The sequence below is a fragment of the Anser anser genome (genome assembly GCF_964211835.1).
Source record: "Anser anser genome assembly, chromosome: 6".
In the NCBI taxonomy this organism is placed as follows: Eukaryota; Metazoa; Chordata; class Aves; order Anseriformes; family Anatidae; genus Anser; species Anser anser.
In genome coordinates, this window is record NC_139726.1 from 11532459 (window position 1) to 11553975 (window position 21517).

At 36.5% G+C, this 21517-nt stretch overlaps 1 protein-coding gene across 9 annotated transcripts in view; it reads right to left on the reverse strand.

Annotated features, from left to right (window-relative positions):
• Window positions 1–226: 226 nt before the first annotated feature.
• XRCC5 (X-ray repair cross complementing 5) overlaps window positions 227–21517 on the reverse strand; it is a 49476-nt gene continuing 28185 nt past the window's right edge. For 5 of the 9 annotated variants that reach the window (XM_083840958.1, XM_083840962.1, XM_083840963.1 and 2 more), the window contains 6 exons: window positions 19561–19654; window positions 18044–18113; window positions 11664–11773; window positions 11080–11176; window positions 8979–9046; window positions 4201–4308 (listed from right to left, as the gene is read on the reverse strand). In XM_083840958.1, the coding sequence (XP_083697084.1) occupies window positions 4216–4308; window positions 8979–9046; window positions 11080–11176; window positions 11664–11773; window positions 18044–18113; window positions 19561–19654 (532 nt within the window). In that variant the 3' untranslated portion in view covers window positions 4201–4215. Of the gene's footprint in view, window positions 1767–1841; window positions 1929–1980; window positions 3419–4200; window positions 4309–8978; window positions 9047–11079; window positions 11177–11663; window positions 11774–18043; window positions 18114–19560; window positions 19655–21517 lie in introns of those variants that run through there. The other 4 variants (XM_083840959.1, XM_083840961.1, XR_014585810.1 and 1 more) reach the window with 3 other exon arrangements.

Sequence of the window (21517 nt, forward strand, 5' to 3'; positions counted from 1 at the left end):
CCCTGGCTAAAGAATTCACAGCCTGAATAACTTCTCCAGTCTCCCACAGACAACTGTGAATTTCCTTCCTAATTATCTAATTCCAAAAAATCTGCCCAAACACCGAAGAGACCATTCTGTCAAAACCAAAGCATCACAGAAGTCATCAAGAAGAAAATCTACCCCTGCAAGTGACCACAGTGCAGTAGTATAGGATCTCCTCCCATCAGAGGTGCTTTGATAGCATGTCATATTTTTTTTTGTGAAATTTTCACAACTGTCTATGAGTACAAAATGGATTTCTGAGCATTGAATAAAGAAAGCAAGACTTGAGAAGTGCCTTACAGAGTCAGCAGACCCCACTCCTCAGTGAGAGAGCAACCTGTTTCATTAACAGCAGAACTAATATAAGGCTGGTTGCTAGCAGATTGATGCCCCATTCCTCCTACACTGCTACTGGAAGAGCCTCGCTCTGCCTCTGTGGCTCCCCAAAACACTCTCTTGTCCTTTCTGTATTCACAGTTCTAGGCTGCACCCCCAGCTCCCTCCCATACTCGTTACACCTCCTGGTTTAATACCTCTGAATACTTTCCACTTCCCAAAGTCCACCCTGCAAAATATCTTTTCTAGTCCAAGTTCCTCATCTAATTGGGGAAAAGGAGGAGGAGAGGACCTGCAGAGTAGGCAACACATGATACTGCTGATGCAACGCGATGATTAGCCTGCTAGCTGATACTCTCAGCTGTAAGGCCAGCCAAACAGGGAGTAAGGGAATAAAGGCTGAGAATTTCATTCCTTTCCCTTCCACCTCTTCATAGCATTAACTTTCATAAAACCGTTTTTAGTTATATAATACTGAAATCACTGCCTTTCCGTCGAAGCTGACTGATACTGTCCATTAAGTTAAAGTAATATCGGAGTGGTAGATAACAAAGACACAAACAACACAATCACAAGCTCTGATCTTTCGGCAAAAAAAAAGCTAACCAAGGTTATTGTCCCATATTATTATTACTAGAAGAACTTTCCAGGAGTACTCCTTCCACTAAAAAAATAATTCAGTAACATAAAACAGAAGTCACAGCCATTATCTCTTTTTTCGAAAGACGCCTTGGTAATTCCTACAGCTATGAAGTACAGGACAGGGAATGTCACACTGCTTGCAAGAGATTTGCATGGTGTTTTCTGCATGTTTGGTTTTGAAGTGGATGACTAACAGCTCTATTGCTTTTGAAGTTTTGAAGACTGGTCAGTATTGTAACTCAGAATGAGCATCTTCAGTGTAAAATGGTAAGTAACTATGTCAGAATTCATAACTGAAAATGTGAGTGTAGACTGAGTGAAAGATCTCTTCCAGTCATTTAACTTTTTCAGTTGAAAGCTGATTCTTTGGCACAGAGCAAGTATAAAATAAGGTTGCTATCTGATAAACTCTCACTAATGCATATCACAAGTTTCTGATGACTGATGCCTGGAAGGCTGGGCAGAATTAAAGATATTTTGCTTGCCTTCTGAGAATTCACTTTCACTTAATTTAACTACAATTCACACTCCCATTGCCCTCTTCAGTCCTATCAACTCAGTTACTATACTGAGCCTAAATGTGCTTTATAGGCATTGAGAAGACATATGAAATACTCTGCGCACTCCTAAATGTTTATTGCTTGACAGAAACAATACACTCTAAAAATGTGGCCAACTAGTTCAGAAGAAACTGAAAGCTGTAATCCTGATTTTGATTTGCAAAGTAAGTCTACGTCTTGTCTGGTCCTGACCAAGACTTCTCTCTGCAAAATAATAAAAATGATTTTATTGGGGTGTTGTGAAGTTTCACGTTTGTAAAATATAGAAAAAGTAATTACACTCAACTTCTGTGGAAGGCTTTCAATGTTCAATGTTTTCACTGTATGCCTGGAAAAGGGTTTTTCAGTAGATTACCTATGCAGTACCTAGGTGAGACATCTGACTTTAGCAAACATGGTTACAAAGAAAACAAAAGCAATCCATTAAGTATTTTATTAATCAAACTAATTAAGAAAATTAAAAAAACAACAGTGTTACACTCCATAAATCAGCCTAAAAATAGACTGTCAAAACCACGGAGTTACCAACAATTTCTTATTTACAATTCAGAAAAATAACTTTGCATGACACAAATGATCTAAAGGCCTGGAAACATTACCTACTGCCTGCCTTCTGCACTTGAGAGATCTCTTCCAAGTCTGCATGAACTCAATCAAGGTAAGACAAAAGAAAGGAGAGAGCAGGTCTCTGCGTAGGGAGATGTAGGGAAAGGCAATTGCTGTTTCACACACAGGAGCTGTTCAGTATAAAGGGCAGATATTCCAAAACATCTTTTAATTTAGCTCATGATTTTTTTTTATGATGCTACCACCACTTTGCACAGTATATTTATACATTTGCAATAACAAAGAACAGTTTTTAAAGGAATTAATCTGGCTGTAACAAGCATCTGTGAAGCTGTCATTAGTTTCTCTTCAGATCTGTAAATCAAATTTGAGTATCTCTTTCTAAGCAGTATTTGACAACTCTGGATTGCTTTGTGTAGAAGATACACCATTTCGGCTACCAACGTTAACTATCATCAGGTATCTATCACAAGTGTCAGTGTACAGCTTTCACGTATTCCTCTGCTCTGCATTACCAGCATTGTATTAAATAGGCATATAACCAAGACTTTTATCCTTTTAGCACCAGGAGTACTACAGTAATCACAGGTAAAAGCCTTTAAAAAAATAATAATTTTGAGGATATTTAACTCTGCTGTTGAGCTGACATGAAAGAGAACTTGGGAGCACAGAAAGATGACCGCAGTTGTTGATTTGGGTACAGCGTCACAAGATCAGTACACTTGGCTCTGTTGTATGTTTTAGACTCTGCTGTTCATTTCAAACCATTACTTTGTGAATCCCTTGCCTAGAATTTTTTCAATAAACCCTCCCCCCCATTTTTTTTCTCTGCAGGGAAAAAGCATGGAAATACAACCTTTCTCCTTCTGCAACAATAATGCTATGGAGTTACATCCACTAAAGATTCTATATTACCTGGTAACCTCACTGTGACATTTATGTCTTCCTTCTCAGGGAATATAACAAGAATTTCAGGCACAAACACAGGCTCTCATTAAATTTAGCAGTGTTTAACTGGAAGCAGTTCCACGGATAAACCAGATTCGCTGTGCTAAAGAAAAAAAGAGAGACCCCTTAAAGATATCAATCCTCTGTTCTAGTTTTAAGAAGTCAGATGACATTTATACCAACTGAAAATGTTTTGGACTTCTGCTCTCTCATTTGAGAAAATAAAGAGGGATATACAGTCTTCTCATTAGCATCCTATTTGTGCGCCATCTTACAGGGAGCTCTCTTCCATAACTTGGCTTATTCAATCCCAGTGTATCATGCAGTCACATCATGTCCAGCTGCAAACAGAAGCAACAGATTTAGAAGAAAAGGTATTGAATTCAAGTAATTTCTTGTGTTTAGTGCTTATAAAATAAAGCAAATTCAGAAATCCTTATAAGGATTCCAACATAAGAAATAAGAAATCCAACATAAGTGGACTACATGGAACTTAATACTAAACTGTTATAAAGTACAAAAACAAACCTTAAATCTCATCTTCGCATAATCATATGTGCAATTTGGAGACTTAAAAAAAAAAGTACAGCCCAAAAGTAAAAATATGCCTGCTATTGAAACTTCATTGGAACTGTCTACACCATAAATTTAAGCTTTGGAGACAGATTTGTAATGACTCAGCCTGTAAAGAAATGGCTAAAATGTTTTTTAATAAACTCTTGAAATTCTTGAATTTAAGCAAGTTAGTATAAAAGAAGGTTAATTGAGAAGATTAAAGCATCTTTTAATTTTAAATGACTTTTAGGTTTCAACCCACATAAATAGCTGTTCTAGATCTACAAGCTTTGTTAAATGCTATTGCAGTAAATTATAATAATCTGCTATCAAACACGCAGCCTCACTGGCTCTTTGAAATACACAAGAGGACAGGACTAGTCTATGTAAACACCCATGTTACTATACAGCATTCTATTTGCCACCATAAAATTACACATCTGGTTGTGTTTTACAATAGCGAACAAATCATTTCACATGGCTCTTTTCTGACTCAGTTCCTTAGGTGTTTTCTAAGACGTGATCTACTGCTTTAAGAAGCTCTTACTGCAACTTTCAGCTACAACTGAATTCTACAACCACATCATGTCTTTATTGTACTCACCAAGTCATCAACGTCACCACCTTCATCTGTAGCAGGCAGAGGTTCATTTTTCTTTTCTTTCGGAGCCAAGAACTGAAAATACAAGTTTTCTTACATTTTACTGACGAAACTCTGACTCAATGTCAAATGAACAGAACTTGTCCTTTGCATATCAAAACTAATCTGGCTGTTAATGAAAAATCATCAAGAAGTCCATTCCGGTTTCCACCCTCCAAAACCACACAAAAATACAGGGAATTTCCTAAGCCTTGCTTTTAAATGATTTTATAGCAGATTGTTAAAAAAATTGACAAAGAATGTGGTTCTTCAGACAACGCACAGTTAAGCTGCAGAATGCCACTTAATAAGGATGCTGCAAATATTAGTACTTAGTCTCAGAGGAGATGGGGAAAGTTCATGGAAGAGAAACACTCTGAAGCCCAAAGAAACAGCCTCAAGCACAGGAAGTACTTGAGATGTCAGTGGCTGGAGCCATGGGCTAGATGGAAATTTTGTTCATCAGGGTATGGCCATTTTTATGTTCTTAAAAAGGTAATTTTAAAGGTAATATCATGAGTAGCTACAAGCTGCCAGAGGACAGGGACAAAAAAAATGTCCCTATTAATATTAATACATATGTAAGTTGACTAACATCTTGTTTAGTAAAGATCTTAAGTATGACAATCTAGTTCTGTGTGGAACTCAGTAGAAGCTTTTCACTTAATACAATGAACATTTATTAGATGAACAAAGACATGAATTAAAAAAACACTCTCAAACATGCAAGATGGTTCGAATGCTGGTCTTTAAAAATAGAACAGTCATTATGTAAAATTCTTTTGCAGTAGCTGCTGATACAAACACACCATATGCCCTTCATTTAAAGCACAGCATCAATAAACAGAAGATAAAGCTAACTTGCTTAGATACTGTAACTACTGAAATCAAACATACAGACAATATCTGGAGTACAACCACCTACGAATTATTTTTATTTTAACCTAACAGTAAAAAAAATAGTAACTTAGTTATAATAGTAGAAAAAATACAAATACGTGACTCTTGAAAAGTGTCCAGTTGTCCACAAGTTTTAGTTATAGTCTCTTTAGCAGGATAGAAATTAGAAAATTTCTGGTTAGAAAATAATGATATTAAACAGATTATGAATATCGGTTTTCGGTTTTGAGTTCAGGTAACATTTTTCTTTTTTGTGGAAACAACTGGTTTCTGAAAGCGAATTACTGTTTATCTGTGGACTTAACTTTTACAGACATGGAGGTCATGTAAAAGGCCATGGGATCCCTATCAGTGCTCCCCATCTCCAAGACAATGTACTTGGACTGTAAAAAGCTTAAACGTTATTTTACTTGAACGGTGCTGATCCTGCTCTAGAACAGTGTCAGCTTTAGACATGGGGTAAAACACCGAGAAGCTGCCTGCTGCATTCTCCCACCGTATCAAGATGTGATCCGATGTTTTAATGTCTGAGTTCGCAATTTGAATCACTGGAAAAGGCATTCTCTCCAGCTCCCTCTACTAGGTAGAATATCAATAAATTAATGTTGTAGGAAAGAACCAAATATAACATAAAATAGCAAAAGCAAATATATTGCATTTGGTTAACACCAAAGATAAAGGATGTAGACAACGTCTGCCTAGTTGTCTCATTAGTCAAAGGTCAAATCTTTTCTACATCCTGAAGAGCAATAATCTAGAGCACTGCAGAAGACTTGCTGCACAGACACCACTCATGTTTTAATGTTAACTTCATCTTATCTTACAAATTTTGTAGCTGCAGTAACAGGGACGGAACAAATCAGAATTTTAAGTTGTCGCACGCTTGTCTATCTTTTTTGCTGGAAAAGTTCTCAATCTAGTCGTAATACAAAGCACGCATTATGAAACTAAAAGCTAATGACATTGTCAGCTCTGAAAGGCATTTTGTGCCAAACCAAATTTCATTTTACACAGTTAAGAGTCAAATGATATTTCCAAAAGTAGCACATTTTTGAAGCTTTCAAAATTAGCTTTCTAGCACTAAATTAGGTAAAGAAAGTCAAAAGCTAAAGGAATGTAGGATGAAAATTTGTAACCTGCAGTTTCCATCAAATTCTATATATTCAAAACTTTTTTTTTTTTTACAAACTCTGTTTTGCATTAACACAAAAACAGACTGTATGTACTAGTTGTGTTGAAATCCATTATCTTCCCCAAATTAATCACCAAAAGCACTTGACATTGCTGCTTTTTTTGACCTATCATCCTTACACTCTAAAAAGAGTGTGCTACTATTACAGGGTTAAAAAAAAAGCCTACACAGAACAATTTTTCTCAATGATAGGAAGAAAGGAAAACATGCATGGATAACCTAGCTCAACCAAAACAAAAAAAAGAATTTTTTACGTTGCCTCTCTAATAAACAGCCTGTAAAGTTTTTCTTACCCCTTCAAATTCTATGAACTATGAATCTTATATCCAAAACAGTCCTGAAAAAGCTACCAGCTAGTGATCTTCACATAAGAGAAAAGGCTTCAAGGCTTCTGTGTCACACAAGACCACACTGACAGCCAATCCCTGGACCTACACACTTGCAATTATGAGCATTTGGCCTATTACAGAGGTGAAGAAAAATTGAATCTTATATGTGATATTTTAAAAGATCCAGTATAACCCTTTAACGAAGGGTATGGCCTTCATTATAGAAAACAAATGAACCTTTTTAGCAATCTGCTATAGATCTAGGAAAATGCTGCCTTCACACACCACAGGAAACTTGCAGCACAGTTTAACTGGACCAAGACTAGATTTTATATCAGCGTCACAAACCGAAGACAAAATTTCAATCTCTCTAGATCTTATTCCAACAACACGCAGTCTTCCAGTTTCGTATGTTAAAAGTCAAACAAACCCTTGACAGAAAATGACAGTTCCTTAAGGGTTCTGGTTTTGGCTCTGGAGAGTGGGGAGGTTATCTAGTAAATAACTGGGACTGCCAACAGCCTAGTTAAGCAGAGGGATGCAAGCCATTTATTCTGAAATGCAAGGTTATCTGTCACATTAGCCAACTCTTGCACTCTCAGCAGCCCAGAGCTGATTCCATGCAGTCTTTGTTATTCCCTTACTTTAAAGGGAAGTTATGGCTGTCACAAGACCTTCAATCAATCACAAAAGAATTTCTTCCTTTATTGCAACACCTGGCTGACTGCAGGATGATGTTAAAAAGTCCTTCTAAAGTCAGTCTACAGTGTTTTGTTCCACCTTAGCCTGACCGCTGTAACTCTGTTCCTTGCTACTCTTCATAATTTTTGCTGCATTCCTATGCAGACACAGTATTTCTCAGCCACCATAAGATCATAGTTCAGAGATCTGTGGATCTGTGCTCTGTAAGGTCTTTATGGCTAGTAGAGATTTCCTTAAGGAATAGAGGCTATTTCATGCAGCTTTATCACATTTTGAACAGCAACGACAGTTTCAGACTAAAAAGTGAAGTTCAAGAAACAAATGGTCTTGTGAAGTTTCAAAGTAAATTCATAGCACTCAGAATATGTAACAAAACCTGATATTCTTTAAAACTGCTGGTTTTAAAGAACAAAAGATTGTTCTATACAGTTATGCATGATGAGAAACAACCAGTAGGTCCTTCATGTGTACAACAAAAAGTCACTGTCATTTGCCCTCTGTACACGAGTTTAGATAAACAAGCTCTTAGGAGCTTGTTTAGATTTTCACTTGTCTTCTTTACCTTGAGATAAATTGTTACAGATTAAAAAACAGTTTCTAAAATAAAACTTCTTGCCTACTCATTAATTCATTCATGGAGAACCTACTTCAACCCCCTTCTTGTTATTGCTAATGTAAGGCCCAGAAGTTGTAAAAATCAATATGGCATCTTTTAGCAAAGCTGCTTCTTTGCAAAGTAGAGCAATTTTACCTACGTTTACCTTGAGGGGTCTGTAATACAGAGACCTTCCTTCTTCTAAACTCTTCAAAGTCATATGGCAAGCAGCAGCCTGATACAAAAATGCCCGTCTTATCCTCTCTATGCAAACACAATTTCTGACAGCAAACCTGAATTATATCTTCTTTCAAACAGGCACCATTCTGTCCTTTATAATTCACTCCTTTGTAACTGTAGCATGCTTCATTCATCACTGCAGTTACTAAAGTGCTTTATTCCTGTAGGAAGAATACCTGCAAATACCCCAGATTTCTTTTTCTGAAAGGAGCCAATATGATGACCAATAGTACTAGCATAATCTATGGTGTCCAATCCACAAGACCTCAATAAAGTAGAAATTACTGCTTTCACTGCATATATGATGAAAACGAGCTATGACAGCTTTATATTGCTAGAGTTAGCAAAGCTTTTAGACCAAAAAAGTATCCTGATTTTTGAACTAGCATGTTAACAACAAGATCACAGCTCTTTATACAAAGTTCAAATAGCAATCTTGCATATAAAATTTATTGCTGTTCCATTAAACTGAGCTCCTGAAATTCCTGTTCTTCAGAGAGGATATTTTCAGATAATGATGTCAATACATGCTACTTTCTAAAGACCAATTAAAATATAATGCTGTAGCACATGCTAGGGAATTATTTTTGCTCTGGAATGGGGCATTATTAATTCTACAGCAAAAGGACAATATTATTCCTTCATAAGGATCCTATTTCATTCACCTAAAGATTTATACACATCATAAAGAATTTTCTGTTCCACAGCAAGAGCTCTACACAAATAGATGCTCATTAAAAAATGATACCTTTTCAGCTTCTTCACTAGTCACAGAACTTCCCTCTGCTTCATCTTTAGTGATCAAAGAAATTCTGTCTAAAAAAATAAAAGATATAGAAGTATCATTAGAAGGCTTCCCAAAAACAGACTTAACGTTAGAAATGAAATAAGTCCTCCAAATTCCAACTTCTCAATGTGTCATCATCACCACCACCAAAAATAAAAAAATATTGCTGAAAGGAAGATGTGACTTGCATAAATGAGTCAACTATGATATAAAAATAAGTTAATGAGAATATTCATAAGCTTGTGGAAGTATCCATTTAGAAAACTGTTAATATTATGACAATCAAACTAATGAGACACTGAAATCATAGATCACAGATGAAATGCTGAAAATCTATCAGAAATTACACTTTTAGTCATTCACAGCATGCTCTTCAGTCCTTAACAGCCTTACAAAAATTAACTCCTACCATACAAACACTGATGCTGTGGTTCTACAGTATGACTACACCAAAGTGCTGGTCCTGCCCTTGGTTGTGTTTGCACCACCATCCTGTGCAGTAACCCACAAAAACAAAAGAGAAACACTCAATTACTTTTCCCCCCAATTATTTTCCCAATCTAGCCATCACTTGGCTACACAAACGCTTGCTGCCGAATTAAGAATCTGTGGGTGTGAGAAGAAAGAACAGTAGGTTCAGAAAGGTTTCAGCAGCATCACAAGTTTAATGCCACCTTAACATGCCCACAGAGCTACACAGCAGGGTTTCACGAGATGAGTGAGCTTATCAAATAGATCTGCCTTGCTTCTGCTCCAAGAATCACTAACTCATTAACTCACATCCATCCTCTTGGTGATTGCAGTGGCTCATAACAAGGCCCAATGCCACATTTGGTGGAAAAAAAGGGCATGTGTTATGTCACAAGAAGCAGGGAAAACAGGACTTCTGCTTTTGGTAGCAGCAAATGAAAAGCAATTTCAGCTACTCAGCAAGACCAGCTAGTTGGATTATGCATAAAGCACCATGATTTTATCATCTTCTCAGAAGATAATCTATTTTGGATGAAAATATGATCCCTGTTTGTATTTGTAAATTATTTTCTCAGAAATATAGTCCAGTTTGTTGAAAACTCTGGTTTGAACCAACTACAAATATTAAAACAGTACTCTAAGCACGACTTTCAAAGATCCAAGATTCCTACTTCCAAAGGGTTTTTTGTGTGTTTTTTTTTTTCCTCTTCAGATTTGTTCAGAGACAGTACCCTACAATAGCCTTTGAGAGTTGCCTTGTGCTGTTGGTTTTGGTTAATAAACAAATTCCCATTCTATATTTTGAAACAGCTGGATAAAGCAGGCATTAAACACAGTCTGAAGTCCTTCATTTTGAAAGGTGCTATATAAAAGCATATAATTGCATTTTTATAGCATGCACCCTTAAATACACAGTTGGGCATTTAACAGATTTTCCTAGCACTGATTCCAATTAAAAACAAGAGTATGATGTAAAAGATGTTTTTTATAGCCCACCACGTTTCATATTTGTGAAAATGTTCCTTTATTTATCACTTGCGTAGTCTCTGAAGCTCTTTTGGAATTGCATTGCCCTGTATCTCCCAGTTTAATCATAGGTAGGTGTCATATTACCACATATTCCGTTCTTCAAGTTGCTTAAATACAAAACGATCAGTGACATATTTCAATGTTATTCATGCCTTTTTTGAGGCTTAATTTGGAAGAATCTTTTTATATATAAGCTGCACAAGTTTTTTCATTTATCTTAAAATTCACCTGAAATCCTATCTTGTTCTCCTTACCTTGTAACATTTAATTTGTCTCTTTTCTTACACAACTCGTTTACCATTTCAACAAGACTTGGCAAGACATCACGAAATCTTACTGGCAGGAAACTATTAGTACAAAAAAAGGAAGCTGTAATGTGAAAGCAAGGGTTGTTGCTGTTGTGGTTGTTTAGATTTTTTCCTTTTACACAAGCTGAAGGAATGACCTGGATCAAAATGCTGCTCTAGCTTTAGTTTAATTGTCCCATTGCTAACATAAGGTTTTCTCCTACATAATGAATATTAAAAGTAGAAATACTCTAAAAAGTGAAATGCCATCATACCTTGTACCACAATCTCCCAGAAATCAACTAAGGCTTTGTCTTCCACCTTTGATTTCAGGGCCTGCAGAAAATCATTAAAGCACCGCACCTTGGACAGCTGAAAAAGTAACAGCAACGATTACAAGAAAATAAGGAAGTAGCTACAAATATTAATTCTTCATGAAGTCATCTAAAATGGTGAGCATAAGTCATTACACATTTTAATTCTACTAAAACCAAGTGTTCTAAGGAAAAGTGAGCCACAAAAAAACAGAACTAGAAATCTCTGTAGCTTTTTGAAACTTGTTTTAATAGAAATTTGTAGAATAGCATATTTTTCTTTTATAAACATCAGGCCACAGGCCTTGTGGTTTTATGTTTCAAAGAACAAAACCAACAGTGCACAACACCACAGAATCTAGTCCTTATTCAAGTTAGGAATAAAGAAACACAAATGGAAATATATTTCTAAACTTTCAAACAGTATAAGTGATTAAAATCTTTTTAATCTACTTCTCCTGTAGAAATAAATTACCACGTTTTCAATATAGCAAATAGGCCCATCATATCTTCAATTTGAAAGGGTTTTCACATATTAACATTACCTTCATGGCCTCCTCTCTGAAAACTCTGATACAATTGATCCCTTTCATGTAGTACTGTGAACTTTTATGTTCCAGAAACTGATCAATGCGGTTTATCAGCTGCTGACTCACTGAAAGACAAGGAGGAATAAATAAGTAAACCAAAGAATGCACAATTCCTCGGCAAAATAAATAAATAAAGTTATTTGCATCTCTTTCTATTCCACCTTGGCACACATCAAGAGAGTTAATCATACCCATACTGCCTCAAACAACTCAATTTGGTAATTGTCAGTATCTAAGCTACTGACAATTACTCCAGCCTCCTTGAAAAAGCTAGGTATACTGGGAAGAAACTCAAGCACAGCCAAGGTAAAATTCCAAACCTAAAAGCCAAGAGAAAAGCACTGGCCTAACTTTTTCACAGAAAGTAAAACCAGAATATTTGGGATCCTAAGGCTGAGCAATGTTATATTTTACAACTCTAAAAAACATAGCCCAAAAAGATCCTTTGAAATACATGCTTATTTCAATGAAAGGGTTAAATTTACAGTGAAGATGTAATAACATCAAAGCAATAGCTGTATTCCACCATGCTTACCATAATCATGGATATAACAGCCAGTGCTTACTGTTTTCTATTAAATGCCTAACTGAACTGGATCTGAAGGATACCACCTCTGAAGAGATGAGTGAAACAAGAAGCGTTTGATATTCTCCCACTAGCTTTTGACTCTAGTGAGTTGCTAGAAAAGGAGGCAGATAGCGGTTCTGTCCAACAGCAGCTATCACACAAAGTGTGCTAAATTGCCTACTGCTCCAGAGGTGATCAACTCACTCTTTATTTATATTACCAGTAGCTGACAAACTAAATTGAAGTCTCACTACTTAAGCTCCTCAAGTTAAGTCGGTCCATTTTTTTCATGGTTAACGATTTTCTCATTAAATGTTCTAATTTCTTACGGATTGCACTAATAAAAGCAAGTCCTGCTGCTGGTGGTGGGTTGTTGGTTTGTTTTTGGTTTGTTTTTTTAAATGCTGCCTTTTCATTGATGTGTTAAATTAAAACCCCAGGCGCTACGAGGGTGCAATAAAAGTCTTTATTGTCAGAATGATTCCAGCGCACTGCTTGGAATTATCAGATCCTCTACTTCTTTTGCATTACTTTTTTTTTTTTTTGGTAAGAAACCTTTTCTATTTGATTGCCCTGGCAGGCATCAGAGGAACACTGTTTCTTGCTACTGCCTGTGAGCTCCTTCTTTTTGAAATCTGTTTCCAAATCTGAAACAAAAATAAAAAGCCCTGCAGTATTTTAATAGGCAATGAAACATCAAAATTATGCAGAAAACATGGCAACAATACATGAAGTCAGATTCTTTTAAGTCTTGAAACAGCTTGGCTAAAATTGGATCTGTCCACTGGGTCTGCATTAAATGACAGACCAAATGACTGACAAATACAAAACAGATAGAATTTGTGCTCTAACTGGACTATCAAATTACTGCAGGGGGACAAAAACAACACTGGAGACAGCAGAACAGGATTATAACTCAAAGTTCTCCAAAGTGGACTTTGTGCCATTACACCTGAAGGTCTGAGAATTTTGTTTATTTTTCTTCCCTTTCTTCTGCTACCTACCATCTGCCTTTCCATTAGTGTATTTGCTTTTGGGTGATGCAAAAAGTGAGTACAGACTGAAGAACTACATGTAAAAATGCTTCAGTAGAAGATCTTAATTCATACAGAAATTAATCACTGCCCACTGGCACTGAGGCACATCTCCTACTCTAAAATACATTCACCAGTGCTGTTACTTCTTGTGAAATATGCCATGAACGATTACATTCACTTGTTATCTGAATAGTTACGGTACAAAAGTGTAGTTATATTCTCATGTTTGTTCAATTTGTGGTCTTGATTACTAGGCCAAACAGATTACAGCTTAATAATAGTTGAGACTGTATTATTGTCCAGGTTCAATTCCTTGATGATACCTTTAATTCCAAGGTGATTCCTTGTTAAAATCATAGCTCCTTCTGTAGACAAATGACTCCTATTATTAACAAGCTTTTGACTTACCCAGTGGTGGTGATAATGATTTGTATTAATGGACGGTGTTTAAAGTAAAAGTCACTGACAAATGAGTTAAACTACCTGATAATGGACTTTAAACAGCTGCTCTGTGAGGATGATCTTTTTGTAACTGACAAGAAGAAACAGTTTCTAAACTGAAAAGTGTCCTAATTTTTAAGGACTTCCTTCATCTTTAAGTCAAGAAATAAGGCCCTTACCAAGAGCTGCTAAACTACTCCAGTGTGCTGTAAGGTACTGCTTAGTTTTGGGATGGTCTCTCTAAATTGCCATTAACTGTGGGTATGGATTAGGATTATTTAAGACTGGACATCCAAAGGACATTTGGCCCAAACCCCACTCAGACCAGGGTCACGGTGAACCAGGTGGTTCAGTGCTTCAAGCAATTTAGTTTCAAGTAGCTCCAAAGATGGAGTCTCCAAGTTGCCCAGGCCCCTCTTTCCATGTTTGACTACCATCACTGTGATTTTTTCCCCCCATATCCAATCCAAATTCTGTTTGTTGCAACTCAGAGCTTTGAGTCTCACCCAATTGCTATGCCCTTCAAAGAAAAGTCTGGCTTCACCTTCTCTGTGAAGCAGACATACAGAAAACTTCAGTGTTTTTTTTTTATACTCAAGTATTTGGTCACATTCTTCTAACGACTGAATTGCTTCCATTAAACCAGTCATTGCATTTGGCCTAACCAGCAATAACATATGAATAATCTGATATATACAAATATATCCTGTCAGATAAAAATAGAGACAAACAGCAAAGACATACGCCAATAAAAAGCAAAAAGTAAACACTAGTGTTTTGTTTTGTTTTTAAATATATCTTTGGTAGAAGAAATTTAGTACTACTAAATTGGTACTAGACATTTAGTAGCTAACTAAACACCTTCCTAGAGAAAATCTGTAAATAAAATATCTGTCTAATAAGTTTCCATTGCAAATCTGTCATACACGATTCTTTTCTGCACATGAAGCATCCAGGTTGAAATGCTCTTGTTGCAAATTTTACTAAGAAATGATCTACATGCCATGGCAGGAGTGTCACCTCAGGCAAGACAGAATATTTACCAAAATCTACACATGAAATTGCTGACTCTCTTAACCTTATTTTGCCCAAAACGCCTAAGAAAAATATTGACAAACTTACTACAAACATAAAAACAGAGTCAGGTGCAATTTCCCTCTGGACACTTTTTCTAACATCCATAAACTGTACAGTTATCACTGCAGATTTACCTCTGGCAATCAGTTAAAACAAAAAAAGCTCTTTCAGCTACAGACACCATGTTCTCAGACAGTAGTCCTGTAAGTACCAATGAAATCTGACCTATAATGTCCACATAAAATTTAGAAACCAAAGAAAATGCTACATGTGTGCCAGTATCTCTTTACTTAAAGCCATCCTATCCTCTACAGGATTGTATGAAAACACTGTCTGCTTCCCAGAAATACAGACATGAATGGAAACCCATGAATAGGCCAACAGGATGACATAGTAGTCTTGTGGCTATTTCTTCGGCACTATGAAGGTGGCAAACAGTCACTGTATTTCAGAGTCTTCTCTGCAGGCACAGCAATGAAGAAGTTCATCGTACAGCTGTGAGAATAAAGATTCTACTCAGGCAAACTCATCTATTTTATTTGCATTCATTGATAAAAACGTCAGAAGCTGTTATCAGAAGACTACTCTTTGTGATGACTGCGCACTTGTAACCTGTTCAAAAGAAGACCTGCATAAAATGACAAATCTGTGGCCATGCATGCCAACAAGGAAGTAAAGACATCTAGAGAGGAAGCTCAATGCTACTTATCTGAGCAATGAACACGAACCTGTACGTTGGCACCCTCACACACAACTCATCACGTGAACTTTAAGTGCCTCCCTACTATAATATACACAGATGTCAATTAAAAATGAAGTTTATAACTGGTTCAGAATTTGAGCTGCTAGTCTCCGAAAACCTATCCCTGAGACCCTTGCCGATATGAAATTTTTCAATTTTCTAAAGAATGTATTTACACATTACCAAGTCAGACATTACTCTACTTGCTAGGAACAAATACACCGTCTCTCCCACTCTGGTCTGCTGTGGAACACAGCACGTAGACACACTGTCCAAGCTACATTTACTTAGGCTTCTCCTATGAATGGCAGAAACCCTGACCATCAAATACCAGTGAGGCCACTACAACAGATGGCAACTCACAGCTTAATTAAGATCCTTGCTGACAGTCTTTAAACTACAATTCTTCCCATTGCTACAACTTCTCTGTCTACCAAAAAAAAAAAAACCACAACCCTCATCCACCTCCATGCAAACAGTTGAAAGGCCTCTGTCTTCTGAATAAATCTATTAAAAAATTTTGAAGTCAACTTTTTCCCATATCCCCCAATTTTATTGGCTTCCTCTGTTCTATGGAGGGATTTTGCTGCTGTTTTTCAGGGAGGGAAGGAAGAAGGAACTGCTGCCTTTTTTTGAAGGAGAATGTAGGCTCTAACCAGTTTGAAGACTACATTGGGTCATCTTTTTATATTGCAAAGAAAACAGGGTACAACCTGTCTGCATCTTGACACATAAAACATTATTCTTCCCCCCAATAAACTACTAGAATGCCTGCAATAGATTATCCTTTCCTGAAAGGACATTTTAATTTTTACGTGCTCTAGCAGGGTTAAAAAAAAGCTTCCTCATTAAATATGATATAAAACTATATTTAAGAAAAACCCCGTTAGAACCACTGAATAGTTTTAAAACAGAATTTACTATTTACATAACCAGAATGTCATACAGCAAGCCATTAAAAACATGCCTGCAATGTTTTATGTACTAAGCCAACTAAAAAGCACTAAAGAAGAAAAAGGATTATGCAGAAGAGAAAAATAATATGCAGAGCATGCTTTTATTTATATTGACTTCTCTCTCCTTTAAATGGGTGACTGCACTACATTTTGTCTAGTTATATCTATTTATATATAATAGATCATATATATAAAAGCAGATTTCTCAAAATTTCAGAAGCTATCTCAACACGTACTGCAGTTAGGTCTAGAACAGCTACTGAGTGGACATATTTAAGCACTCTTCACTTAAATGATCTTCACTGGTAATCACTACATTTATTTATGTCTTAAAACTTTCCTATGTGATAAAACTAATTACCATAAAAGAGTAGTCATTTTCTTCAGTTTCAGTATTCTAGTGTCTTGTACAATGCTTTTTACTACATCTTAATATATCTGAGACACAAGAACACAATTCCCAACATTTTTTCCAATAAACATAATTGGTTCTGTATCTAAAGATACAAAGGTGGCTACCTGCCTGATAGTTCTGGAAAATCTGAAGAGAAATAACTACATAAGCTTTACAAGACTATTGTAAAATAATATATTACTTAACATACTCCTCAAACTAAGCCCAAAAGGAGCAAAGGCATAGCTGAAATAACCAGCACCCGTCTTCTTCAGAACCCCTTCAAATATTTCCTTTGAAAAGAAGTTGTACATTAGTGGCTATTGGGCAGATGAGATTTACCTTGCAACAACCTTCAAATCAGCATTTAAGAGGAAAAAGGACCCCACTCATCTTGTGCACCCTTTTTAAGATAGCTTTGGATTACATACATCTCTGTATAGATGTTCCACTAAGAAAATACTAGGCAAACAATAATTCCTCTGCACTGTCAGACTTAGAGCGTGCCAGACCAATGAGACCGTGGCTGACCCGAGCTTTTTATTCTTCCTTGCCTCTGCATCAAAACCCCATCTTTCTGTGTGCTAAGCGATAGATTCAGTGCATATAGAGCCTGCTCACACCTCTTGAGGTGCTAGCTGGTTATTACATCCCTTCTACACATTTTACTTTGCTCACAAGCAGTAACAAATGATTTTTGCATGTAAATATTTAAATCCCAGGCATCTGATTCTTATTTCTCCATAAAACAAGATTAAGTAGGCAGAAGACAGGTCTGTCACACAGTGCCCATTCTACAAGCCTCCACTTCAAGCTAGAAAGATCACATATAGTCAGACGAGAAGCTGACAAACAGTTCGAATAAGGTACTCAGTGTGAAGGGATCTTCTGTTTGCAACAGCTAAGTTGTTACTCAGATGCCTCAGTGTAGCTGTCTAGTGCCATCTTACACAAACGAGGGTATCTGAGACTTACAAGTGCTACCCCTCATTGCTGAGCAGCACTGGAAGCTAGGCAGTATAGTCCAAAGTATCTCACATAGCACTAAAAACCTGTTTTTAGGAAAATGGATTACTAACTCTGAAGATGCTGCTAAATATAGTTAAGATAGATAATTTACCATCTTTGAAGTCAGCATTTTTCTGCCTCACCAGAATTCGGAAGTCTTCTGCTGGGTTAACACTGCCAACCTACAAAAGGTCCAAAACCAACAGAATTGTCTGTCAATATCCTTCTCTTTCTTCTTGTAAGGCAACAGGAACCTTTGCATTTCTCTTTAACATGGAAACAGAACCTCTACATTTCTCCGCATGCAGACACAAAAAACACGATGTGTGTTAAACATGCACTACTCCTAGCAAAGGTTAGTTATGACTCTAGCCAGATGAACTTACACTTACTACACCGCACTCTTATAGGCCAGCTATATTCTCTGGGGTTTAGAGGTCAGAGGCACAGTAATTCAGGCTTTTAGTTCAGCTCTGAAACAGACCTCTCACTAATCTTGATAGTCACTTAATGAGGAATGGGACACTTAATGGGAGCCCCCAGGCATGTGGGTACAGAATCTTTGGCTTGCCAAGCCAACAGGAAGCTCAAAATTAAAAGCTCATACTCAGTTCATTTACCTCTTCTGGCCCACTCTAACATCTTAAAGATGAAGTTCTAAATGGGCATACAAGTACAGAAACCTTAAAGAAGAACTAAAACCAGATCAAACATAAATGTTTACTGAAAATTGGATGCAATAACCTTAGAATGAAAATTTACCGTGTTTACCATTTCCTGTCAGAAATCAAAACTCTCTTAAGTGTGTTTGAAATTTTTATGCTTTGTTGTCAATGTAATTCTTAGATTTCTCAGTAAACTTGCTTGGCCTCAGTGTTTCTTTTAAATTTGGTAGTGCCACTTTTCAGCTAATATCAATAATTGATTATTAGGAGTAGAGTATCTGGCACAGCTGTACACCTTTCTTAAATCTCAATCATTCATTTAAAAATGAACTTTAAAGGATAGTACATTTGAAAACATGGGGAGTTATCTCCATTAATATTAAATCACTTATCCTGTGATATGAAAAAACAAATAAAGGAAGGTGTATAGTTATGATGCAGACTTCACCTACTCATTTATACAACACCTAAAGTTAAGTTAGACATTTAACCTAGCAGCAAGATGAAGACAAACATATCATTTATTCGAAACCCCAACCAATGCAGAGAACAGTCTCTAACACCCCAGCAAGACCTTTGATTAAATATGAACAAGCAACTTCTATGCTGCAGAATATATGAAAGAAAGGAAGAACAAAGTTCAGCTACTGAACCCCCAATTTTGTGATTCTGTTTTCATCAGATCCACAGGCTCACCCTTTGCAGTTCTAGACACCAGGGGAGAATTTTGTCCTAAAATATCCAAGATTAATGGAAACTTGTGCTAATATGTATCTAAGAACAGAGAAAGTTCTCCTTACGATCTCTAAGTAGACAAAATTTCAGTCATGAATATCAGCTAGAAATCATTTCATCATTTCAGCTAGAATCCCACCCTTTATCAGGAATTCTGTATATTCACTACAATATGTTTAGAGAAATTAATCTTTCCCTTTGATAACCAGAGTTGTGAAAATATACTTACAGAGGTGACATTGCCTTCAGCAAGTTTTATGATGCTAAAGCTATCTTCCTCATCTTCAATTTTTTGTTTCTTAGGGTTGGGTCCATCTTCATTGCTGGAAACGAGGAGGACAAAAATGAACAGAAACACTAAATCAAAGTAAACTGCTCTGCCTACTCAGTATGAAGTCAGTAAATTTGCAAAGTATACACTGAACACTGGACAAAAATTCGTTATACAGCTGTTCCCAAATTAACAATAAAGCACAATTCATTTCTCCCACAGTCTTCACAAAGCAGACAGTAGAGACAGATCAAATTTTATCTTAGCGTAAATGAAAGGTACTGCTTGTTGAAAGTATAAGATTATTGATACTTATTTTCAAGAGTGAATTTACTCATACACCTCTTTACCACGTTTCAGAATACAGGCTGGCTCTCTCTAGTTGCTTTATTTGGAACCTGTATATTGAGTTGACCTTGCTGATTCACTGTACACTGTAAATCAATAATCACATATGACATTTGGTATTCTCACCAGATTCCTTTTAACCATAAAATGGCAATAAAAACTTAAATATTAAGTAAGAAATCCATTTACTCTTTAAAAATTACCTGCAAGTTCCCGTCTTGGAATTGACAGCTACTACCTATCTGTTCACACAGTGACTTTTGAGTCTCATAACTCACATTCTCCATCAGCACACAAGCGCTTTATAAACTTCCACTTCCAGCAGTCCAAACTTGCTAGACAAACCCCAAATAAGAATTTTCTCAGAACAATCTTATGCTACACCTCAAAATGCTTTCAAAACACGTTTTTAAAAAGCTACTTGTGTTTTAGGCTACTTTCTACCTTTGCCCTCACAGGTATCACGGTGTATGCAACCAATGCTTCAAATGAGAAGCTTAAAATTAAGTTCCAAACTTACAAAACTTTGGATCACGTTCTGGCAACACAAGAAACTCTAATTTATCACAAAAGGGGAAAGAAATTGGACACTATGTTTTGTGTTGTTTAATGTAACAGGCTGACACAGAAGAATAGATTTCGGTTTAAGAATGACTGAAAGTTATGATCTAAATGATCTAAACTGCAGTATTTACCTTCAAGCAATCCCAAAACAAAAATAAAAAGTTACTCTAAAAAATTCTGCTACTGCAATAAAAAGAAGAAACTGCTTCATAAATCAGGGATAAAAACAGAGATCATGGACTAGGTGCCATGCTGCATTCTTTGAAGTTACAACTCATCTTAAAAGTTGTTGCCTGCTACTGAAGCAAGCAGCTATTAAATAGAAATTGCACAGACTTCCTTTTTACTTTCTACAGCATACTCCTCCCCTGCTTTGCAATCAACGTCTATCCCACTTCATTTCTGTAGTCTCATCGTTCCTTTTACTTAATTTTGTCACTACTGAAATGAAAGCCCTTCTCCTCAGCAACTCCTGTCATCCAACATAACCCTACTTATCACTCTAGAAGTGATGACTTTGGTGATGCCTTAGGACAAGGAGACTAGGATACCCTGCTTTGTTCCCAGCTCTGCTGACTTTCTGGCTGACCTTGAACAAGTTGCTTAGTTGCTTTATTGTTTTGGACAGCCATTATCCCTGTCTGTAAAATGGAAAAACTTATCTAACACCACAGAGTTCAGAACTTCTGCTTGAACAGAAATTCTTGCGTGCATTGAGATGCTTCGCTGGTAAGTGCGAAAACAATGGAAATTCTCATTTTTTCCTCACAAGTTGGTTTGTAATTCATTGCAATGCCTTGAAATATTTTTTCTCCTGCATTATTTTAGCTGATTTCAAATGCTTTGGGACTGGAGGTAGGAGGAGAACATAAATGAAAATAACTGAATTTAACTGCCTAGGACCAAACCTATAGCCATCATTAATTAGCGCAGTACAGCTGAAACTAAAGAATCTATACCTATTAATACCAGCCAATGATCTGACATTTAAAATCTGTTACTG